Source organism: Rhinolophus ferrumequinum, chromosome 7 (assembly GCF_004115265.2).
Source record: "Rhinolophus ferrumequinum isolate MPI-CBG mRhiFer1 chromosome 7, mRhiFer1_v1.p, whole genome shotgun sequence".
Taxonomy (NCBI): Eukaryota; Metazoa; Chordata; class Mammalia; order Chiroptera; family Rhinolophidae; genus Rhinolophus; species Rhinolophus ferrumequinum.
In genome coordinates, this window is record NC_046290.1 from 27,269,046 (window position 1) to 27,294,419 (window position 25,374).

Sequence of the window (25,374 nt, forward strand, 5' to 3'; positions counted from 1 at the left end):
GTCTTGATTTTTTTTTTCCATCTTAACGAAGTCCCTCTAACATTCCTTGTAATACTGGTTTGGTGGTGATGAACTCCTGTAGCTTTTTCTTGTCTGGGAAGCTCTTTATCTGTCCTTTGATTTTAAATGATAGCCTTGCTGAGTAGAGTACCCTTGGTATAGATCCTTGCTTTCCATCACTTTGAATATTTTGTGCCAATCCCTCTGGCCTGCAGCTTTTTGTTGGGAAATCAGCTGACAGTCTTATGGGCTCCCTTGTAGGTAACTAACTGCTTTCTCTCGCTGCTTTTAGGATTCTCTCATTGTCTTTAACCTTTGGCATTTTTACTTATGATGTGTCTTTGTGTGGGCCTGTATGGGTTCATCTTGTTTGGGACTCTCTGTGCTTCCTGAGCTTGTGTGTCTATTTCCTTCACCAGGTCAGGAAAGTTTTCAGTCATTATTTCTTCAAATAGATTCTCAATCCCTTGCTTTCTCTTTTCTCTTTCTGGTACCCCTATGATGTGAATGTTGTTATGCTTGATGCTGTCCCAGAGGTCTCTTAAACTAGCCTCATTTTTTTTGGATTCTTTTTTCTTTTTGCTGTCCTGATTGGGTGTTTTCTGCTACCTTGTCCTCTAAATCATTGACTCAATCCTCTGCTTCATCTAGTCTGCTGGTGACTCCTCCTAGTGCACTCTTCATTTCAGTTACTGTATTCTTCACTTCTGACTAGTTATTTTTTATGGTTTCAATGTCCTTTTTTATTCTTGTTATCTTATTGTTGAAGTTCTCACTAAGTTCCTTGAGCATCCTTATAACCATTGTTTTTAACTGTTTCTGGTACGTAGCTTGCCTCTATTTTGTTTAGTTCTTTTTCTGGAGTTTTCTCCTGTTCTTTCATTTGGGATGTATTTCTTTGTTTCCTCATTTGGGCTGCCTCTCTGTGTTTATTTCTATGTATTAGGTAGGGCTGCTATGTCTCCCAGTCTTGTCAGGTGGCCTTATATATTTGGTGACCTGTGGGGCCCAGTGGCACCTGAGTTGGGTGCTCTAGGAGTGTTCTTTGTGTGGGTTTTGTGTGGCCTCCTGTTATAGTTGAGCCTTGATTGCTGTTGGCATGTCAGTGGGTGGGATTCACCCTCAGGCTGACTGGCTGTGAGTCACATCCACAACTTTTCGACTGCTGTCTGGTGAGTTTACCTGATGGAGAAGGATTCATCCCAATGAGCTCTGGTACTTGTTAAGACCACCCTTTGTGTGTGCCACTTATGGGGCTAATTGGGTGGTGCTCTGCTGTGCTTTGAAGCCAACCTCCAAGTATGTTTGTTCTGGGGTCTCTTGGGAGGAGCTCTGGTGCAGGCCCCGTCAGCTACTACCTGTGATCAGCTGGAGACTACCTGGTAGGAGCTATAGAATGGTTGCTGCCTGTACTGTACCTGGAGGTGTGTGGGAAAGGACACGCTGTGAACGGAGGGCAGCTGCCACCAGTACCAGGTCTGGGGTAACTCTGCAAAAAGCTAGGACAGTCTGAGACTAGCTGCCACCTGCTGGCTCCTATAAGTTTCAGCTGCTGATAAAGCCTGCAGTACTCAGGGTCTCAGTGAATCAGCAGGTTGGAGCAACAGAGTTCATGAGACCAATCAGATTCAGATTTGGCCTGTTGGGGTGGGCTCAACACAGGAAAGTTGGTGCTTGCCTGTGGGCTGCATGGGTAGAAGGCTCTCACACAGGGAAAATGGGGAATGTCTCTCTAGTCCTCGACCCAAAGTTACACAGCTCAGTCTCTCCCCATGTATCTCTGATGTTCCAGAGTCTCCATCCTTCCACAAGAGCTCAGGGTGAGTGCCTGCACAGGTCTTTTAAAAGGATGTTTGCGTTTCCCATCACTTTCCATCCCACTTGGATGGTTGGAATCCCAACTCTTTCTCATAGCCAGATGTTGTAGGAGCTCTTCCTACCTACAGCAGTACTCCAGGCTGGGAAACGTAGTGTGAGGGGCTGGGGTCCCTCGTTCCTTTGTAGGGAACCTCTGTCACCAAGATATCTTTCCCGATTTTCAACCGCCATACAGAGGTTTGGGGCAGCCTGTCTCTGCTCCTCCTACCAGTCTCCATGTGGCTTCTTCTTTATATCTTTAGTTATAAACCTCTGTTCAGCTAGACTTCAGATGGTTCTTCAGGTTGATTGTTCTATAAGTTAGTTGTAATTTTGATGTGTTCATGGAAGGAAGCAGGTACAGTGTTTATCTTCTCTGCCATCTTGGATCTCCTGGAATTCAGGAGCAGTTTAGCTTAGTGATTCTGGCTCAGGACTCTCAGGATTAGGTTGCAGTAGGGTCGTCAGATTTAGCAAGTAAAACTATAAAATTCTCAGTTAAATTTGAATTTTAGATAAAGAATAAATAATTCTTTAGTATATGTGTGTTCCATGCAATAATCAGGACACACTTTTACTGAAAAAACATTATTTCAAATTTAGTTGGCATTCTGTATTTTATTTTATAATCCAGTCAATGTGTCAGCTGAAGTGTCAATCATCTGAATAGTTTAACTGGTGCCCATGGATCCATTTCCAAGATGGCACATTAACATGCCTAGAAAGTTAGCTCTGGTTGTTTGCAGGAGACATTAGTTCTTTGTCCTGTAACTCTTTTTGGGCTGCTTGAGTAGCCTTATGACTTGGCAGCTGGCTTCTCCCAGTGTGAGTGATTCAAAAGAGTGCAATACCACTTATGACCTTGCTTTGGAAGTTACACTTTGTCACTTCTGAAATATTGTATTGATTGTGGTGGTGATTTTTGTTATTCTATTCACTGTAAGAGGGGATTAAATGAATACCAGGAGCCAAAAATCACTGAGGACCATCCCGGAGGTTGGTTCCATCCTCTGGAATTTATACACAGATTTCATAGAATATAAATTCAAAGAGGGTAGAATAAATTTTTTTCCCTGATAATTGTAGCCCAAGTAGCTATAACAGTGCCATGAATAATAAATGGACTCTGGCCTAAAAAAAATCTCTAACCTAAAATATTCCTTTGGTCCTTAGAAGGTTTTGTAGGAACAAAAGATGCTTCCCCAATGAGTCTGAGGATGAAGAAGTTAGGATATAGGTAATAGAAATTTGTAAAGGGATACATCAACTTAATAATGTTGCTAATGAATAGCAGTGATGGTGGTGCTGTTAAATGAGTGCCAGGTTCTATGTTAGAAATTTCTTTGTATATAATTTCATGTATGTAAACTTTCAGGTATGCATTGTGGACAAGAGTAAAGAGTTATTCTCTGATGCTATGAAGAAGGTAAACGCATATACACACACGTACATGCATGTGCACACATACAATTCCAAGGGAGGAATGCTCTGGGATAAAAATGGAGAGGAAACCATGAGATTTAATAGAATGTTAGAAAGGGTCTTATATAGAAAAGTAGCTGGCATAGTCTTGACATGTAAATTACAACCTGAGAAAGAATAGACAGGTTAAAATTTATCATAAGATTGCTTGTTAGAAAGAGTGTGGGTAGTCATTTAACATTAGCAAAAATATGTGAGGAAAGGGTTGTATGTGGAAAAAAGCAGTGGCTCTCTTCTTAATGGCAGCAGAATTGTTTCAAGTTCTGTCATTTTTTGGTATCTGTTGGGATATGAGTTTCCCAAGATAGAGGGCTAACCTGTGCAAAGCCACGTGGCCGTCACCACTCAAATCACAGGTTATCCCTCAAGTGAATTTGTGGGATTTACTTTTTACTAGTGGAAACCACCAGGGGGACCCTGGTAAGAAATATACCACCACTTCAAGGTCCCCATCCCAGGCACCATCTCTTTCCTTAATATCCTGCAAGTTTGTGAGTTCTGAGAATGAAAACAGGAGTCAGTTATAGAAAAAGCCTAGCAGTTTATTTCCTGATGGTTTACAGAGGGATGCTTATCTCTTTACACCTTCTCAAGAGGGTTTGCAAAGCAGCTCCGGCTGCCCTCTGGACACTGATACAGGGGTCTTGCAGAAGTGCTTGGAGCCCTGAAAGGGAAAGAATAGCAAAGTCCAGTAAGTGAGGAAAGCCTAGGCTCAGGCTATGCAGCACGTGAGGCTCCACATTGAGGGTGAGCCCTAGGTGGGCTAGGCCCCCCGCGCTCACATTTTACCCAGATGGGTAGGATTGGGAGCTGCACGCTGAGAATGGCCTTTAACGCTGACATAAGGAAACAGAAGATTCTGACCTTGTGATCAATAAACAATTGGAAAACCATAGTCTGTGAGGCAGGATACCCACAAAGAGGAGGAGCTGGGGTTCACTTTATTCTACAGAAAACTTCCAGTGTCTAGGGAACACCAGAGACGACAACAGGGCTCTACAATTTTCAACTGCTGGGCTAACATGGAACGAGGAGCAGCGTTAGTTGCTCTTTCTCTACGAATATAACAATAGACTGGGCAAAAACTAGGCTTGGTACTTACGTGTAGTCAGTTGTTCTCTGTCTAATAGCTCCACATACTGGTTAGTCAAATTGAGAACAATGGCATCTAAAATCAACAGGAGAAAAAGATGCTGATTTCATTATAGAGGAAGAGGCTGTGGAAAACGAGTCAGGTCAGACTCTGTACCTGGTCACAGGTTAAATGGTCTGGCTAGTGAATGAGCAAACTACGTGACTCCCCTGGGACCCCCAGGAGGATGTGAGGATCATGTCTATTGGGTCTTGAGCGCCATGTCTGGTAGTGGTCGCTCACCCGATGAGTATTTGAAAATGTCCCCCCAGGGAGTGTGCCAGTGGCTGTCAGGGTTTCAAACGTGTGTAAAATATGGTCCCTGCCTTCAAAAAGTTTACAGTGTAGTTGAGGGATCATACACATGATCCAACAAGCAATCTTCAGTCTAAAAAGTGGCCAAGCTAGTGGGCCTGTTCACTGTGGCTTTGATCAGTTGGCACAGGCATAATGATGAGACTTAGAATTTCATAATGGAAGGATCCTCAGAGATTCATTTACTTTCCTCTTTTATTTTATGGATCAGATGAAGGAGCAACACAGAGAAGTTAAGTAAATTGTCCAGAATCACATAGCAAAGACAAGGTCTGCTGGCCCCCACACCAACGCACTTTCCACTTATATCATGCTGCTGCGAAAGCTGTCTGTTGTTTGACCTGAGCTTAGAAGGTTTACTATGGTTTATATTAAGGGATGATGCAAAGGAAAACATTTAGGCAGGGGCAGCAGGCTTGGAGCAAAGACTTGGGGAAAAGAAGGATCAGTGACTTGGAACCAGAAGAAGCACAGAGGGCCCAGTGTGGCGAATGGTCTGACAGCAAGAGAGTGAGTGTTGGAAAGTAAGATGTAAGTTTTCATTTGCAAAAGAGAACATGTTCCTTTGAGGGAAGATGTTGCAAGCCGTAACATTTTCTTTCTTTTTTATATTTGGTCATTCCAGTCATTTCAGTGTTCACACTGGAATAGCTTCTAGTCAAAGCAGAAATAGGTGGCAAAGAGGAGACATACCTGAGCAGGGAATGTGCATGTGCCCTCACCTGTGAGTTTGACAGCTGCACTCCTGATCACCTCCCAGTTGCTGCTGAAGAAGGTGAATGAGTGTGTGTGAAGGATCCACAGGATTTCCTGGTTTTTCTTGGCCTAGAAGACATATGTGTTACAAAGAGGGCACCTGGAAAATGACCTTTTATGAAATTCAGCATCCTATAGGTCCTAAGAGGGAAGTCTAAAGGCCAGTGAACACTCACACAGTAATTAATTATTCTGTTGGAATATGTCTTATAGCTATTCTAACCTAAATTTAATCAGAAAGGTACTAGTCTTACAGGACTAATCAACAGATGTATTTCAGGAATCTAGGAGAACAGATTCTAGTCAGGATTTGGGAAAAGAGCAGAGGGTTATGTGACAGAATCACCAAGAATCACTGCTTTCCTTTCAAGACAGTTCTGCATGTGGCCAGAGAGCCCCTGCCATGCTGCCTGCCTTTCTGGGATTTGCCAGGACTCTTGCCTGCATTTTTTCAGGCAGCATTTACTGCACACTCACCAGTTTCACACAGAATTGCCGATAGAAATCCCTGGCCCTTGGCAGGTCCTGAGCATCAAGGAGATGATCTAACACCCCATAGAGTTCCTGGAGGCCCAGAAAAGGAATGGAGATGGTCAGGACATCACGGCAAGCCTAAAAAGCAGAGATTTCTGTGTCATAGTCTGTTGTGCTGGATTCCCTTCCAAAAGGGAAGAAATGCTGATTAGTGTTGGGAAAGGAGCAGGGAAAGCCAGTGATTTAAAGGGTTTTATAGTCAGGGATGACATCTTCCCAGGTTCAAGGACTGAAGAGCAAACTCGGGAAGTGATGGCAAAAAAGAACCCAGGATTGGAGAAGTGATTTTCAGGTTCAACTGAGAGTGTGGCAACTTCAGTTCTGGCTTCTAGTCCAGCCAGACCAGGTGTACTGGCACTTCTCAGACACGGGGAGAGAAGGAGGTGCCGGTGTTGGCGTAAGGACCACTTACAGTTCCAATTTTGGGATTGGGATCCCAAAGGTGGAGAAGGAATGAAATCATGCTCTTTTTAATTTCTTCAGCAAAAAAAATCTTCCACCTTCTTCCTGTTAGGGATGCTAGATTCTCAAATAAGAAGATGGCAGTCAGTCTCACATCGTCCTGCTCCTGTGGCAACAGATGCATGTCTTGGTTGAGTCCCCTTTCAGGACATTCTGGAAGCACCTCCCCACCCCCACCCTGTTGGCCCCACTTTAGCAAAGGAAGGCTGGAACCCAGGAACCGGTGCACTTCAGTTACAGCCCCTATGTGATCCAAGCAGGCTTTTCCTTTCCGAGCAGCTCTCTAACACACTCTATACATGTTTAAATGACTACGGGTGTAGGGTTTAAGTGATACCAAGGAACTGGAGACTGGTTTCTGTCTTTGAGTAGCTAATGGGGAAACCTGACCCCAGGAATGATAAACAGGGAGTGCTGGCAGCAGAAGGCCAGGGAGGGTTCCTGCTTGTTTTACTCAAACTAGCCTGATTGTATCATTAGCTTAGAGTTATGGGGCCTCTAATCTAAATCGCCCAAGGCCTAAAACTCTTGTCAAAGTTCCTAAACACTTTCTAGAGGGATGACTGGCAGCTCAGAAATTTGGGCTTTGGGTCTCAGAGAGAAAGAATAAGCAAACAAATACTTATCCCTATTCTTGGCTATGTGAAATTCTGGAACTTCCTTTTTTGTCCTGGATGTAGGCAATGATTTAAAAAACCAAAGGGTATGTTGTGGAGAAAGATGGCCTTCTATTATCTCAGATACTTTGCTGATATGGTTCAGAGTTCTAACAAACTCTGATGAATTTTCTGGAGGTTTTTTTTTTCCAGGTCTAATTTAAAATACTAGTTTAAAATACTCATATGAAGGCACAAGGATGAAGGGGAAATTCATCCTGAGTAGCAGAATATTATTTAGATTAGCAATAAACAAGGGCCAACAAAGGAGAAGATAGAGTAGTAAATTTTCATGGCAAGTTAAATGTATAAGAAGTGCGCATATAAACAAAAATGCCATAAACAAAGAAGTTAATAAAGATCTAGAAAAAATAAAGAAGGTTTATTGGGAAAAGCCCAGAAAAATTGAATGAAATGTGACCTCATATAGTAGAAATGGAAGTATAAACATTCTTTAAATATATTAGGAATGAGGTCAGAACATATATTTTAAAAGATGATTTTTTTTTTTTAGAAAAAGAAAGCAATAACAAAGTACCCACAAAGTAGAGATATATGTAGTTAGTAAAAAAGTCTTTTGAATTTCCAAAATTAAAGACCTAACAATAGGTTAAGGAAGAATCAACAAATTGGGATGATGAAAAAAGCAGAAAAGAGAAGTGACAAAAATGTTTTAGGTACTGGGAGAGACAGAGTTTCATGTCCTTGTTTTGAGTTGAGAAAATGGAGTCACAGGGAGTAAAGTGATTGCTCAGCATGACAGCATGGGAAATAGTGGTGAATGGGGCCTGGAGCAAGGGACGGCAGCCATATTTTCTGTTTTACCATTTCATCAAAGTATTGCCATATTTTTGAGAATTCCAAGAAAGTACTTAAACATTGAAAAAATAGGTGGGAGAATTTAGAGATTACAGAATTGTACGCTTAGTCTATAAAAAAACTACAGGGGCAAAGTATCATAAAGTATAGTTAAATATATTTGCAGAAACAAAGCATTACGGCAGAATAAATAGCATGTCATTGCTAAGACCCAAGTTTATTAAACTCTACTTTTACGATAGAATTGATACCTATTAGGAAGGAGAAAGGTCTACCCTAACAACCAGGAAGACTTTGGATTGTTTTCTTCTTCAATAGACTGAGAAGCCTTATCTTGACCACAAGTAGGTGAACTTGTGATTATTGAAGGCTCCAATGCAAAATAATTATTATTACTGTATCAACAACAACCCAGGAAAACCTAACAAACAGACGGGGCTCTGTCAGGGTAACTTCAGCCCGTTGTTAAAGATTGTCATCAACTTATCTGTGTGATGAAAAAAAAAACATATTTGTTATTTTATAGAAGATACTAAATTGAATGGGACCCAAGTAAGCACTTTTGAGGATAAAATGAGAAGAAAAAGTAATATTGATATATTGGAGAAAGTAGTTGGAAACAAGCAGAAAGCTGCTGCCAAAGGTCAGGTTTAGGTTAGCACGTGAACAAGGGCAACTGAAAATTACAAAACTGGAGAATTATTGACTGTGGGCATATACTGTAGGCTAAAATCTAGAGGTCTGTATGGGTAATAAATTGCTGCAGAGTCATGAAGAAAGAGCAAGATTAAACTAAATTGGAGTGAATGAACAGGAAAAGAGTGGATCTGAAAGGTAATGTTCTTTAGATCTATTCAATACTCTTAGGCCTCATTTAGAGATATAACACAGTCACTGGCTTGCAAAATACTTAAAGAGCTGAAAAATTAGGTTTATGATGAATAATGAAGGAAATGAAGACTTTCCAGTCTGGAGATGGGGGTAAATAGGTAATTTAATAAAGCTTTAATGTTCTAGAAGGATACCCTAGAGCAGGGGTGTCCAAACTGTAACCCACAGGCCAACTGCGGCCCGCAATCCATTTTTAATTGGCCCGCAGCAAATTCCAAAAATATATTTAGTTCACTTAAATAAACCAGGTGAGGCAATACGTACTTCACCTCGAGTGAGTGGCCCGGCTCTTTGTGTATTTTACCGCATATGGCCCTGGGTGAAAAACGTTGAAAAAAGTTTGGACACCCCTGCCCTAGAGGAAGCAAGTAGCAGTTTCCTATCCCCTCTGACAACACAACATGACAAAGCAGTTTTAGATTAAAAAAAAAAAAAGATTCAAGTTAGACATGAAATAGACTTTTACACAAACAGTGAATAAACCGAAAATAATAAAATCTAGTTTCCAAGCAATTATAAAGGGAAATGACCTTCCCTTGCCCAGGACTGCTGACTGATATTTTCTGAGATTAGGGCTACTGACTGGATCAGAGGGTTAATAACCTTTTTCCCTAAAAGGCCAGACAGTTGATAAAAGTGAACTGGCATCTTAAGATGCTTAACAATAGAGCTGGGAGGACTATGGGTGGAGCTGGGTCCCCTTGTTAACTCTCTAGTTCTGACTTCCTGTTAAAACTTTGTGGTAACTTCTGGGGGAGGGACGCTAATAAATAGAATAGCCATTTTGGGGTTGGGTTTTTTTCTTCTTCACGTGGGCGGCCGCTTGGAATGCTGGTCGGGAGTGTGCATTCGCACACTGCTGGGGTGACCTCTTTTCTTTTTCTTTTCCCGAATAAATCGCAGTTTTGGTGGATTTTCTGGAGAGTTATTTTTTGCCAGTTGACACAGTAAATCATTTAGACTTTGTGGGCCATCTAGTTTCTCTAACAACTAATCAACTCTGCGGATGAAGTGTGAAAGCAGCCATAGACAATACACAATCAATGAGCATGGCTATGTTCCAATGAAACTTAATTTACAAAACGATGTTCTGGGCTGGATTTGGCCCGTGAGCTGTAGTTTATAGTGACTTCTGGATGAAATGACCCACACAAACGCTTTGAGTCTTTGAATCTTGGATGTGAAAATGGCAGTGTTAGAAGCGGCAGTGTTTTTACTGTCATAATTTGTGTTCCTCCCAAAGCAAACTTTGAGATGAGGATTTAGGCATATATAATTTATTGGGGAGGTGAGCCCAGGAAGCATTTTGGGGAGTGCGAATGAGATAGGAAAGTGAAGAAAGTTACAAAAGAGAATATTAATGAGTGTGTTACCCTGTAGGGAAGTGGAGCTCACTCCTTCTGAGGGATAAGGAAGCTGGGGAGTTTATCTATAAACTCTTGTTTCTTATCATTTGAGGGTCCTGTCCAATAAGTCTGCCCCACCCTGCTCAGACCAAAGATGATTCCAGGGCCAGAGTACCCACAGAGACACACAGGAAGCCAATAGCCTGAAAGGAATTATTCAGGTGACCTCTGTGCAGGTGACCTCTGGGGCAGGTGACCTCTGGGGTAGGCCAAAGAATATGGATGGGACACCGATATCATCTACCTGCACCTCTTCCTGTTTCCTCACTTTTTCTGGGGAGGGAAGATTCCTGAACAGGCTCACTTACGTCTTCAAAGAAGGTTCTTGTTTGCAGCACTATTTCTTTGAAGTAGAAGCTCACATCTCGGTCTGTGAGCAGCTCCAGGATCTTTTTTAGAGTTTTCAGGCTTTCACAGACGACTTCAGTGCGGGCCAGGTGATACAGGCCTCTGATGGTAGATTCTAGTATTATCTGCTTATGCTTCTTCACCTATTTTGAAAATAAGGTCTCTTAATCTCAAAAGTTGTTGTATGTGTATCTGGAATAGGGTAAGAGACTCCAGACAGGGTCCTGAGATTCTGTTAAGGTCACTTGTACTTTAACTCAAGTGCCATCACTACAGCAATTTTTTTGGATTTCTACTTAATTTCTATGCAACTATGAAGTGTGGGTTGGTAAAGAAGGATTTCAAACTCCACTTAAAACTCCTTTTACCTTGTGAGGGGCTCCAGTAGCTGCATTCCCGAAGCCTCGGATGGCCATTTGTCTCAAAGTGGCGTTGGGGTCCCAGGCGCTCTGATCCATCAAGATGAGCACTTCGCGCAGATTCCCATGCTTCCAGAGGATTGGCTCCTTCATAAGCTGAAATCAGGACACTCCTCTCCTTTAGTCAAGGAGTAGCCTCCCTTCGGGAGAATGCCAACGGGGCCAGAACTACACTTAAAGAGTAGGGCCCAGCTGCTTTTGGAGTGGAGGAGCAAGAAGCCCACTGGTGAATGAGCAAGTCTTGCAGAAACTAAGCTCTAGGTGTAAGCAGCTCACAAGTCAAGGTTACGGGGTGATGAGAACAGAATACCTACTTAAGAAGATGCTTCTAATCTAAATGGAAAAAAAATGGGCAGGGAAAACAGGGAATGACTGACAGTGTTCCTTCTCTGGATCAGCTGGGACTGCTTTTATCCAAGAGTGAAGAGGCAGTAATATACGTGTTGGTCACTTTCTGTTTTCTCCCTCTCATGTTTATTCTCCACCCTTCTCTTTCCTGGGAGGTTGACTTCTGCAGACCAGAGGGAAGGAGGAGGTGGAGAGTGGGTTCTTTCTCCTTTCTCACTCCTTGCTCACGTACCATGTTTCTGGCAGTACCAGCATCTTTCCACTACCAAAGCTCCCTTTGGAGGTCCCACCTCTTCCGTGGTTCTGGCTCCCACTACACTCTTGACCCTGAGAGAAATACCCCTAGGGGACCCAGCAAGCCTGCTGTGGTGGCTGCTCTCCCTTGCCTCAGAGAAGAAAGCTGTGCCAGTTATCCGGTAGTTCTCCGATGAGGAGGTGAGAGATGAGAATAGTTGCTCCATGATGTCCAGTATGACTCCATATTGCCACACTGCCATGCTCCTAGAAAACGCAAGGCTCCAGATTGTAGCAGAGACTTTTTTCTTTCTAAACAGTGGAGCAAATTTTAGTCTATTTCTCAATCAGGAAAATCACTTCTCTAAAAAGGAATGTTTAAGGAAAGAGCACCAAGCCTTAAACTTTAAAATTGGCTACCAAGTGCCCAATTTAAGTGCAATTTACCTAAAACTGTTCATTGTATCACTATTTTTTTGAGGGGGTGGTGAATTTGGGGCTGATCCTACCACCTCTTCTCAACCTCATTTGCTCTTTGTTCCTTGTTTCTTCTCCTTGACTGTCAGTCTTTGGTGGGTCAGTTGCTCTCAGTGAGGTTGCCTGTATTGCTTTTTCACTGTTTCTATAGTTTTCTCCTCTGTATCCAGTTCTAGAATATCTGCACCTTACCTGGCCAGTGCACATACTCCTGTGTGGTGGGTACTGGGATTGTTGAGTAGCGTCCATAAGTTGTCCCCCTCATCAGATTCTTTGGCAAGGCCTTCTTTCATGGCTTGGGCTTGCACACACTTCAGAGTTGTAGTTGAGAGCCTGAAGGAGATAGTTACCATCACAAAAGAAGTCAGCCCCATACAGGGAATTGTGAATTCCCAAGTTCACGCTTCCTGTTCCCCGCAATGCTCCCTCACTCCTGGATTAATGGATGTTGTGCAAGGAAAAAACAGGCAGCCTGACCTCACACTTTAGTTTTGAGGCCAAAGGAGGCATTGAAATGATTTGAGCCAGTAAATAATGCCGCAGAATCTTGTGAACCTCTCATGAGAAAATAAAGCCCTAAAGATGGAAAGGGCAAAATATCGTGTTTCACTGATTCTGAAACAGCACCTTGGAAATCAGGGTGCATCTTGCAATGGGTAGTGTGTTATAGTTGTTGACCAGACAGTAGTGGTGACATAGTCACTATGGCCTTGTAAATGTCCATGCGTGGACATCAGTATGACTTCTTTATACTGTTGTCATTTTAGTAAAGTTACACGTATTATGGAAATGACATGTGTTGCACCAATTGTTATTTAAAATGTCTTTTAAAAGGTTGATTTGACATTGGATTGAAAAGTTATGCAAAAGGGCAGGGAAACAGAGCAATGTGATATTGGATAAAAATGTATACCTAATAACCCTAAAACAGCTCTTTGGGTAAATATACGATAAAAATTTAGAAGCATTGATTCATGGCTTAGTTGGGAGTCTTTTTTTCTTTCTCAGTGGTACACAAAATAAGGTTGCTTCCTTCAACTGGTCTTAGGTTTGATGAAATATGATATTTTTATTTTTCTTCTTTCCCTGGTGGCCTTGACTATCACAAAATTGCAGCTTTCCTTGAAAGGTCTCATGGAAAGAAAAAAGGGAAATAGAGTGGGCCCTCAAGGGAAGAGGACTTATTTGTTATGTGACCATTCTGGGTATTGGTTCAGGGAAGAATTGCTCCAAGAATTAAGAATGGTGGAGCCTTATTTCTTCCTGGTTGAGGCCATGCTAGAAGGTGTAGGCCTTGAGTTCTGCAGACCCTCGTCTAAAGTCTGGGTCACACTAGCTCTGGAGGGCCCTCCCTGCCTGGTCATTCACCTGCAGGGGTCTGCCATTTGCTGTCGTTCTCCCTGCTGCATAACCCGCCGCCTGTGGCTCAAGCTAGAAGTTGGCATCTTCTGGCCCACTGTGCAGCTGACCAGCTTCAGGAGAAGGGTGAACAGCTCCGGGTATAAGCGTGTGACAGGGATGCCTGTTGATACCACTTCATGGATAGCACAGGCCACCTGAGGGGAGAAAGGACCTGTGGTCAGGCAGGCTCCTTTCCTCCAAGGACATCGTCGCACTGGGCTGATCTTCAAGTTTGTTTTCTCTCCCTATGATTGCTTTCTAAGTCGACCACACTCATGGTCAAACCACATAGAAAAGGGAGGGTTTGTCTGGAAACTTCTCAATTCAGACTGGGAGTCACAGGCCTGCCATGTTAAGCGACTCCAAACTCCAGGGGGCACCAGTCAGGTAAAGTGACATCTTTTCCAACACTGGGGTCTTTCAACAAGAAAGGCCACTTGGGTATCTTGAAGACTAATTTGGAAATACAGATACACAGATTTTCTTTGGGCTGTTGAGAAATTTGCTTCTAAAAATCATCAGCCACAGACAAAATTACTGCCATCTTTGTCTATAAACGGGAGTTGATTTAAAATCAGGACATGACGGGAGAAGAAATGTGATTAATGCTACATCACCAAGTCCCAGGTGGGAACAGTCATGGAATGGGGCACAGTTTCAGGCATCTGATGGGTTGTCCAACTCACTGAAATCGCATCCAGGCTGGCTAGGTCATCTTCTAAACTGTTCTCCAATTTGTCTATTAAGGCTCGCAAGAGTTTACCACTGGAGGCCGGGTTCTCAGCCAAAGCCTTCCACAGTGTCTTTGAGTCCCTAGGGTGGCAAGGCAGGAAACGGGTGAGGCACAGCTCCTTGGAATATGAGCTTTTCCATCTGATTCACTTTAAAGCCACATTCTGACAAATTAAAATATCAAGGACAGATGGACATACTAACATGCCTCGGGATGTTTTTATTTTATTTAACAATCTAGAATTCTGGCCTTGGGTTACTGAGGTTTGTTTATGTCCATCAAGGTAGAAACCTCTCAAATAGGTGTATTTTAGGCAACCAGAAAGAGGAGAATTATTCCTATAGTGTATTTTTTTTATAAAAAATCTTATTACCATTCAATGAGCGCGCACACACAAACGCACACGAAAACCACTTGGAAAGACAGTACTTATGATTCAAATACCAATTTTTAAGTTATTATTGAGGTGGCTTGTTTTCCACCTTTATTTCCTATCTTTCAAACAGTAAGCCTTCCCCAGTGCCTTGCAGAGTGGTCTTTCCTAGGGGAAGGAAGGGACCAGTTCAGTTAGAATCTACCTGTCAAGGGGCAGACTCTTCTGTAGAAGATTGGTGACGACTGCATTCATGTGAAAGCTGGCAATCTGGGAGACGGCTTCCAGCATGAACTGAAAACTTTCCTCCTTTTGTCTGAGGACCGGCATGTGATAGTAAATCATGCCCAAGATCTCCAACAACTTAAAAAAAAATAAAAAAAGTTAAATCAAGCATTAAGTTGCCATTTTCCCGCTACATGAAAGCCTTCGGGCATGTATGGCCTATCTCGTATTCAAGAGAATTATTGTCTAGTTGGGTATTTATTCTTAAATCAATTTAGTGAGTATGTAGTGAAAGGTTGCATTATGCCAAGTATTGTGCGAGGCACTGTGGAGGAATTTACCTGAGATGAATAAGATGATAAGTCCTTTCTCAAAAGAAATGGGTAGACTAATAAAGGATATTAGGCATATACTCAAAGGCCTGTGCACATGACTGTGTATGGTATACAAGTGGTATGCAGAACTGACACGGGGATCCAGAAGTAACTGAGGTCACTTGGAGGGACATCTGGCCTGGGTCTGGAAGGATATATAGCAACTTCAAAAGACAAGTTGGAGATGGTGGGAAAACGCATCCTCATCAGGAAGAATACAGGTACAGATGTAAAGTCAAAAAGCATGAAACCAGGTGGAGCACAGGATTTTTAAGGCAGTGAAACTATTTTGTATGATACAACAATGGTGGGCCCATGTCATTTTACATTTGTCAGCATCAAGAGTGAACCCTAATGTAAACTATGGACTTGGGGCGATTATACCGTGTGTTAGTGTAGGGTCATCGACTGTAATAAATATACCACTGTGGTGGGGATGTTGATAGTGGAAGAGGGTGTGTGTGTGTGGGGAAAGAGGAGGCATATGGAAACTCTGTACCTTCTGCTTAATTTTGCTGTGAGCCTAAAATGGCTCTAAAAATTAAAATCCTATATAAAAAAGTAGTATGAAAGCATGATCACAAGCAAATGCATAAAAGATTTCTGGAATCAGAGCATGGTCCAGTTTGGAGCACAGAGAGAGTGAGGGTGATAAAGGGAAGATAGTTTGATAGAAAAGATGAAGCCAGATCCTAGAGGGCACTGAAGGCCACTTTTCTGGATTTGGATATATTTTTTAAAAATTTCTATTAAATTTGGTTAGCAAAATTATATAGGTTTCAAGTGTATAATTCTGTAATACATCATTTATATATTGCATTTTGTGTTCACCACCCAGAGTCAGTTCTCTTTCCATCACGATATACTGTGTTTCCCCGAAAATAAGACCTAGCCGGGCCATCAGCTCTAATGCGTCTTTTGGAGCAAAAATTAATATAAGACCGGGTATTATATTATATAAAACCCGGTATTATATTATATTATAACCGGTCTTATATTAATTTTTGCTCCAAAAGACGCATTAGAGCTGATGGCCCGGCTAGGTCTTATTTTCGGGGAAACACGGTATTTGGATGTGAAATCTGTGGCTAGCATAGAAGGATATTATATATTAGAATTTTTGCATGGAGAAGAGCATGTCTCTATGCTACAGTAACTTTCCTTCTTGTAGATGTTTCTCTCGCTTTCTCTGGATAGACATTTTTAGGTTAAGCATAACATGATTACTACAGAGCCTCATTTCAGTGATTCTTGGAGAGGATTTAAGTCCATTCTGTAAGCCTTTATCTATTGTGTGAGTAACTCCCTTTTATGCTACACACACAAATAAATGAACATTCTAAATTTATTAACCTTCACTTTCCCATGCCTAACTCAATGCCTGCCAATTGTATGTACTCAATACAGGTCTTTTAAAAAACAGATTGGAAAATAATTAGCACAGAGGTCATTTCTAAAAGTCACGCTTTGGAGAATTCTTTAATTTAGGGTGGTTGACTCTGGGCGGTGGAGACAATAACTTCTTTCTCCTTGAGATACCTTCATTGAGTTAAAGATTCTTTTCCTCTTTATTAATTTTTGACTTGTTTGTATTCTGTTTCTGATTCAAGAGAGAGGATAGATAGAGCATCTCCATTTGGAGCGCTTAACTGAGTTTCCTTAATTTAAATCCTGTTCATCTGCTTCCCTTTCTGGTTGGGAGAAGGATTGAGGACTTTCCCCGCAATCAGTTTCCCAAGGACAGCCTTCCTTACCAGAATTCTAAGATGTGTGGAAGAGCAGTGAAGAGTGGCAGTGGGATTAGAGACTCTATTGGCCATAGATGGCCACCTCAGAGGTGTTCCCACAGTCACTCTCATCCTCGCGGATCTAACAACCCAGTTTTCCATAATCCAAATGTCCTTGGTTCAGAGCTGCTTCCTCTGGCCAGTGAGTGATAGTTTGGAAATTTTTTGTGATCACAGACTAGAGAGTCACACTGAGATTGCTTGAGACAGACACTCAACATGAGCCTCGCTGTTAATACACAACTTGGGTCTCTGCTGAGGTCTCTTGGGGTCGTGCCTGTTGCCCATCAGAGGATGAAGGGAGAAAGAGTGACTGACTTGGCGTTTCAGAAGTGTTAGAATTCTGCTCAGGTGTCAAACTGGCTGTCAGTTCACCTGCTCTTCCAGAGCAGCTCCCTGTTCCTTCAGGGCAGCAATCATCCATGTGCCACAGGCTGTTACACATGTGGGGTTGAGGGTCTCCAGACCATCCAGGGTTTCCTCCAGGAATGTGAGAATTTCTTCACTTGGGATGAGTTTGCAGACAATCTGAGAACATACCAGAAAAATGCACATTATCAACCACCTCCCTTCATATCTGGACACCTACAACATGCTGTGACTATTTGTTTTAGGATATTAGAGACCAGTGGGCTTGCCAAAGAGTGAGTATATGACCGGAGCCATAGAAACTAGAGGAAATGCTGAAATAAGACATAAACATGACCTTTTAACTCTAGGCAAACTTTCCCTGGGATAGCCTTTTTATCATTTCATATTTATCAAACCCCAAGCTTGCTGAGGCAATTTCCTCTCCAAACTAAAGTTATAGTATACTCCATAATGGAAAAATGATGCATAATGCTTATATAGTAATTTATTGCAAAGTACTTCACACATATTTCATATAACATTGAAATGTCTTGTGTTTGCCAAAGCATAGCTAAGGCTTAAGAATCCAGGAAAATCTATCACCCTGCACTAAGTGCTATGGTAAATACCGGTGTCTTGGTACGTATGAATTACTGAGCTCTGTCTTTTGCTCTTCCATGTTTCAGTATTAAAAGCAGTCAGTAAGAAGTTGAGAAAAATAAAAACTTTGCAATTTTGGTCTGTACATACAAGAACGATACAGATTGGTTGATAGCAGTATGTGTGTGTGTGTGTGTGTCTATGTGTTAATGAAAAGGCAGGCAGGAAGGTGAAAAGTTAGCAGTTTGAATGAATTCCAGGAGTGTTACCTGGAGCTCTAACCAAGCAAGGTGATCATGGGTTTTAACCAAGAGTTTGTAGGTATGAAAACATTCCTGTTCACAACCGACTTCCCCCTATATTAAATGGCCTGATGATGTTTGGTAGAGTTCTGAGTTTCTTTTCATGAGCAGTTGCATGTCCCAGACAGTTTGTAATTTATCGCGTTTCCAAGATCAAAGGACTAGACTAGCCTGTCTCTTCTGTGTGACATCAACTGCCTGCCTGGAGTCCAAGTTCAATGGAATGGTAACCTGTTTTGTTTTTCTTTCCTTAATCACACTGGGATAGATGTTGGTTTAGGGATAAAGGAAAGACGGGAACTCATGTTCTTGAGCACCTATGATGTGTCTGACACTTTCTTAGGCATTTGACATATGTTCTCCCCAGTTTTCCAACTTGCTTCTCTCCCATATTCTGATAAGTTTCTCATCACTGCTGCTGCCACCTTAGTCTACGTCACGTAATCTCACAGCTGGATTCTTGTAGTTTTCTCCAAAGTGGCCTCACTAATTTCCCTCTTGCCAGCTTATATTCTAGTTTAAAAATAGTTTCCAGATGATCCTTTAGAAATATAGGTCTAATCATGGTTCTCCTTGCAGAATAGCCCATCAATAGCCCATAAGGGGTTTTTGCAAGTTAGGGAAAGGCGTTCTGTTGTCAAGATAGTTCACTTCTCTCTGTAAGTATATTGTCATAATGACTGATTTTGTTGGACCTTTTACTGCCATCTGTGGATAGTTACCATAATACTTGTACACATAAATCTACAATGTCTACTTTAGGAAAGATGCCACTTCATGATGTCGCCCTTATGCATTTCAAAACCAGCACAGTTGTACGTTAGTGGCCCTGACTCTTCTGCTCAAAACCCTCTGCTGGCTTTGGATTTCATTTGGAGTAAAAACCAAGGTCCTTCACAAGGCCTGAAGGTACCTGATCAGCCCCAGGCTATCTCTTGGATCTCATTACCTAGTTCCTTGTCCACCTCAGGGGCTTTGCACTTGCTGTTTCTCCTCTGCCTGGAATGTTCTTTTCCAGATGTCCCCATGGGTCTCTCTTTCAGAGTGACCTTCTCTAGGAGATTACCCTTCCCTTACGATCCATTCCCTTACCTGACTTTATTTTTCTCAGTTATCATTATCTGTCTGATATGATATTTATTTGGCTGATTCTGTCTACTAGAATGCAAGCTCAATGAGGGCAAGCATTTTGTCTTTTTCTATTCTTAGAGCTTAGAACAAAGTCTGGCATATGGTAGGTGCACAGGGCATATTAAATGAGTAAATGAATGATTGAATAAATGAATGAATGGATCGACCAATCCTCATAACAACTCTGAGAGATAGGTTAGGTACTTTTTTTTTTTTTTTTTGAAGATGAGGATTCTGAGCTTCAAGCAGTGCACACAGAGTCTGTCTGATTGGCTCCAAAGCCTGTCCTTCTACTTCACCTGACTGCCTCCCTCAACCTGGAGATGGCTGCTTGCTTCACAAGCTTTCTCACAGTATGAAATGATCAGCGGCAGGCATTGGCTGGGCACCCGCACCCAGAGTTCATAAATGACAGGATAGAGGTCTTCATTCAGCTTGAATGGCTGGCTAGATTATTCTCCTCCTTGGTACTTGGGTGTACACAGCTTACTCATTTGGAAACCAATCCAAAATCATCTTTATTTCCCTTGGCCAGTCTTCCATATCTATTACCTTTGCTATTTTAGAAGAAATCTTGATCTGGACCTGCACATCATCACATTGCAACCCTTCCTGCAAACCCTGCAGTCTTTCCATTTCCAGGTGAATACCTAAAATCAACACAGGGAGACATAGGTAAGAGTTCAAAGACATGATAGGAGTTGAAGAGGCTGGCTATATATATATATATTAAATATTTTTGTTATTGGGGAATATTGGGGAACAATGTGTTTCTCCAGGGCCCACCAGCTCTAAGTCAAGGCGTTGTTTTCAATCTAGTTGTGGAGGGTCCAGCTCAGCTCTAAGTCCAGTCACCATTTTCTTTTTTCTTTTTTTTAACTTCAAGTTTATTGGGGTGACAATTGTTAGTAAAGTTATATAGATTTCAGGTGTACAATTCTGTAATACATTATCTATATCTCATATTATGTGTTCACCAGTCGCCATTTTCAATCTTAATTGCAGGGGGTGCAACCCACTATCCCATGTGGGAATTGAACTGGCAACCTTGTTGTTAAGAGCCATCCCGAGGCTGGCTATATTTTGATATGACAGTAATTCAGCTGCTGGATGCCTTTAACAAATGCACTAAAGACTGTCTGATGAGACGGTGAGCATAAGAGCAAACATATATTGAGTAATTTATACCTGCCGGGCACCATGTTAAATCCTCTGCATATAATGAGCTCATTTACTGCTCAGAAAGATCATCTGAGGTAGCCTCTCCCGTCGTTGCCCCTATCTTGCTGATGAGAGTGATGAGGCAGACATGTGAAACCATTTGGCCACATGACTATGAGTAAAAATAGGAAAGTCAGAACTTGAACTCTGGTCTGTCTGAGACCAATGCCCAGGCTCTCACTACTTTGTTACCCTGCTGTCTCTGTTGGAATTCTACTCTGCGGTGAGCCACTTTTGGGGAAATGGAAAGGTAACTATTGTAATAGGAAATCAGTGACTGCATGATTATTTATATCAATTTATAAACGTAGACCTAAATAGTAATGATTTTCTGTTTACTGTGGGTATGTATAGTAACTGTGGAAACTCCCACCGGAGCCATTTGGTGGAAGGCAGCCTAGCCCAACAAAACACATGGACTCTGGAGTCACACAGACCTGAGCTCAAAGCCCAGCTGCACAATTTTCAGCGATCCAAGCAACTGGTACATTTCTTAACCTCCGATCCCTCATCTCACTGACTGAGCACATCCATGAATATTAAATGGATATTTAATTTAATATCACATTAGTTACTTGTATGAAGTGGGTGTTTAATGATCATGTTCTTTCTCTCTTTACCATGCTTATTTGATCGATCAAGAAAAAGAGTTAAAGTGATTAATGAAGTATGGAATTTCTTGTTAACAAAGAGTATTTGAGGATCTGAACTTTGCTTGTTTCAGGGAAATAAAATAGGCTAAAGGAAGAATAGGTACAACAATAATAGAATTCAAATTCCTTTCTTCCTATGAGGTCCCGTTCTGGCACATTACTTCTCTTATTGAAATGGTCCCTTAGTTCTTATTTCCCTAATTCACTTTTTTTTCCCCTGGTTTAGTAAAAGCATATGAGTATATCCTTAATGAACAATCTCCCCACATCCCAAGGGACTTTCATACCTATTTTGGCTCTGCTGAATATTTTTTTTTTCTTTTTGACTGACTATTCCCCCACCCCAAATCCAAATCTTGCCTTTTGGATTTAACACACTTTTCTTATGTTAATCTTGTAATGTCTCTGTGTCTCCAGCATCAGAACAGTGCTTGACATGTGGGGAGGCACTCAGTGAATATTTTCTGAGCACCTAACAGAGTGAAGAGTGGAACGCAGGCATGAGCAGGCACTAAACCAAGACCAAGTGTTTCTGGCTGTCCCTGGTCTACATAGAACTGCACACACACACTGCAGGGCTCCATGAAACGCTTGCTGATTTAACCTGGGCAGAAGGCCCTGTTTGTTGGTTTCAGCCCAAGACTGAGGTTTTAAAATTCTTTTTTTTTTTTTAATGTTTTATTGGGGGAATATTGGGGAACAGTGTGTTTCTCCAGGGCCCATCAGCTCCAAGTCACCGTCCCTCAGTCTAGCTGTGGAAGGCGCAGCCCAGCTCCAAGTCCAGTGGCTGTTTTTCAGTCTTCAGTTGCAGGGGCCACAGCCTACCATCCCATGTGGGAATTGAACCAGCAACCTTGTTGAGAGCTCACGCTCCAGTCAACAGAGCCGTCCGGCTGCCCCTCCGGGAGCTCAGCTGCAGCTCGCTATCTTCAATCTAGCTGTGGAGGGTGCAGCTCACTGACCCATGTGGGAATTGAACCAGCAACCCAGTTGTTCAGAGCTCGTGCTCTAACTAACTGAGCCCACGTTCTAACTAACAGCCATCTGGTCAACCGGTTTTAAAATTCTTTACATTTACTGATATTGACAGTCATTCACGTGAGCAGACAGAGGTCTTGTTATGCAAGCTGGGAAAACCTCCACAAAGTTATCTCTCTTAGAGAACTTTGAAAGTCACTTAGCACCATAATAACAGTGCAATTTCCTCCTGAAGAAAACCATGTAATAGAGGAAGCATTGCTAATATGTCCAATTGCTCAGTGATTTAAATCAGACACTCTCAAAATGTTTATTTTATCCACTTTAATGGCTCTTTAAGATGCTTTGGTGTTATTATCTTTATTTTTTTAAAAACAGAAAAACAGAGCCACTGAGGAAAAAAAGATTCAAGAGACAAATTCTGTGACATAATGAAGATACTAGAACTCAGAAATGGCTGAATTGGGGAGGGAGGGAGAGCGAGAGGGAGGGGCATGGAAAGGGAAGGAGAGAGGGAGGAAGAAAAGAGATGAAGGAGACATAGATGTACAAGGAGAAAAACTAAAAACAAAAGAAAATAGATATTTTCTCTTCATTTGTGGGTTTCTCATCTTTTACTCACCTTTTATACAGAACAGACCAATGGCCGAGCTAGCTGCGGCCTGACGGATGGTGGGCAGGGTGTCACAGGAGTGAGGAGCCAGGAGGCCTAGGAGTGAGCCAATTTTAAAGTTCACTGGTGCCTGCAAGATAAAGGAGACCCCCAAGGTGATGGAGTGGCTTAATGATATACTGGAATATTCCCAACACTGGATATTAAGTCCCTGTTTTCTCCCTGCAGGTCTTTAGAACAGAATTGAATCTTTTTTTTTTTTTCAGTTTCATGTATACAAAGCAACATAATAGACATTTACACACCCCTATCTACTACCCCTCTGACATCGTGTATAGCTGTTACAATAACACTGTCTTCCCTATGCTCTACTTTACGTCCCGTGACTATGTATAAGAGGGTGCCAAAAAAATTTTTAAGACAGGAAAACTGTATTAAAGCAGTAATACTCAATATATACTGATAACAAAAGATAAATACAGGTTACGTTTGACTTCTGCAATTACAGGAGGTGCTCAAAGTGGTTACATTCAGCATCCAGACACTTCTGATTCTGGTGAACTACTGCTTGAGCAACGTTGACCAAAGTGTCCACTTGTAAACATTTTTTTTGGCACCTCTGATACACACACACACACACACACACACACACACACCCATATATACATATATATATTTAAATAGTAGTTGACATTTAATATTCATGAAATTGAATCTTGAACTTTCCCTTTAAGAGCAGTGGAAAAGTAAATAAGCAACCACATAAAGAGAAGCAAATTGCTAAATCCTAGTGTAGTTGCCACACTCTGGAGTTAGGAGACCTCTCAGGTGGTTCTCTGGAAAACACTCCATCAGGGGGATCAGAGATCCATCATGTAGGATTATGGGATTCCAGAAGCCTCAAGAGATCCTGGCTGTTAGCAAGCAGTGAAACCTATTGATTCTAGGGGATTACTTACATCAATGTCATTTGTCAGCACTTTTGCAGTGATCTGGAAGGCTCTTTCTCTTTCCCACTCTTTTTGTGAAACTAGCCACATTCGGAGAAGCTGTTGGTCAAAGAGTAAGTGTCCTTTCCTTAGTATTCTTCATAATTCACTCATTTGCATTCTCTCACTCTTGCTTTCACTCTCATTCTCTCTCCGCCTCTTATGTAACAGAGGCTTACCTCCCCACAAACAATTTTTAAACAAACTGGCCCTCTGTGGTGGGGTAAGTGGGTCAGGCTGGGCGTCTCCACGTGAACAGGATGAGGTAGAGTTTGGAGTGGAGTATCGGAGCACAGACTAGGGGATATGGGAATCAGCTTGAGTGGTGGCCTTACTCACATTGAACATTTCTTGACAGTCCTCTGCTTTCACATTATCCCACATCATGGTCTTCAGCAGCTTTCCTAGAGCATCCATGGATCGTTCATAGAGAAACTGAAATGAAATGTGAGTGGTAGTGTACTGCTGAGGCGAGAGGAGAGCCCCCGAGTTCTTCATTCTCCTCAGGCCTCTCCCCACATACACTAATGTGCTCCCGGTCCTTGTCCGTCTCGCCTTCATTTCTGAGTTTTTCCAGAGGTGGAAGGGGCAGCAGTCTCTGAATATTCTCTTCAAGGATATTAAGATGGTCATTGAGTGAGAGCCGAGGTTTCAGTTTACTGAAACGAGAACCACGTGGAGGAGTGGATATTATGGTGACAAACAAAACATGACCCAGTAGAGTTCCCAAGAACTGACAACTGTTCCTGAGGGAGTCATATATTTTCTGACATGGTGGGATGTTGAAGGAAGTGGGAACAGGAAGACGGACAGATCAGACTGTACCGCTGAGTGTAGTCAACATGCCTCAATTCGAATTTACTAGTGATAAACAAATCATCATTTGCTTTGCGTTACTTAACCCTTTATTATATGATCTGCGATAACATTAACATCTGTGATAACATGTTTTAGTTAGTGCTTGTGTGTGTATGTGAGAGACAGAGACAGAGACACACACACATACAGATTGATTCTAAGTTCAGAACAGTGAGTTTTACCAGCTTTCATCTGTCCTCTCATGTTATATGTAGTGTCACACATACTATAGGTTCTTATAAATGCACAAGTGAAAAAATAATCCCTTCCTTTCTCTTTTCTTCTTCTTCTTCTCTCTCTCTTACATTTACTATAGACATCATGAGGATATGGACATATCTTGGGAAAATGCAAATGTTCAATAAAACATGAAAAACCCCATTTGTCATTAAATAAATGTAAATTAAGACAATACAATACAGTACCATTTGTCAGTGACCAAACGAGCAAAGAAAAAATGATGACACTTTCAGGGCAGAGTGAAATTTGTTCTCTCACAGGGAAGTAAAAGTACCAGCTGGGACAGTTCTATTGAAAGTGCTAAATATATTGATATATGCTGAATAGTCTTCTCATCTTTATTGTCCGGCTGATTTAAAAAAAGATCAATTTATTGAAGTACAACTTATACACAACAAGCTGCATTCAT

General features: G+C 41.8%; 1 protein-coding gene across 1 annotated transcript in view; it reads right to left on the reverse strand.

The window, feature by feature from the left end:
• Positions 1 to 3,896: 3,896 nt before the first annotated feature.
• MROH2B (maestro heat like repeat family member 2B) overlaps positions 3,897 to 25,374 on the reverse strand; it is a 57,840-nt gene continuing 36,362 nt past the window's right edge. Inside the window, exons 25-42 of the mRNA XM_033110009.1 lie at positions 24,391 to 24,526; positions 24,207 to 24,302; positions 23,838 to 23,927; positions 22,888 to 23,008; positions 19,966 to 20,063; positions 17,405 to 17,557; positions 14,849 to 15,006; positions 14,224 to 14,350; positions 13,505 to 13,692; positions 12,329 to 12,469; positions 11,812 to 11,926; positions 11,027 to 11,173; positions 10,619 to 10,801; positions 6,489 to 6,644; positions 6,020 to 6,154; positions 5,509 to 5,611; positions 4,442 to 4,507; positions 3,897 to 4,003 (exon numbers count right to left, since the gene is read on the reverse strand). Of these exons, the coding sequence (XP_032965900.1) occupies positions 3,897 to 4,003; positions 4,442 to 4,507; positions 5,509 to 5,611; positions 6,020 to 6,154; positions 6,489 to 6,644; positions 10,619 to 10,801; positions 11,027 to 11,173; positions 11,812 to 11,926; positions 12,329 to 12,469; positions 13,505 to 13,692; positions 14,224 to 14,350; positions 14,849 to 15,006; positions 17,405 to 17,557; positions 19,966 to 20,063; positions 22,888 to 23,008; positions 23,838 to 23,927; positions 24,207 to 24,302; positions 24,391 to 24,526 (2,320 nt within the window). The remainder of the gene's footprint in view (positions 4,004 to 4,441; positions 4,508 to 5,508; positions 5,612 to 6,019; positions 6,155 to 6,488; positions 6,645 to 10,618; positions 10,802 to 11,026; positions 11,174 to 11,811; positions 11,927 to 12,328; positions 12,470 to 13,504; positions 13,693 to 14,223; positions 14,351 to 14,848; positions 15,007 to 17,404; positions 17,558 to 19,965; positions 20,064 to 22,887; positions 23,009 to 23,837; positions 23,928 to 24,206; positions 24,303 to 24,390; positions 24,527 to 25,374) is intronic.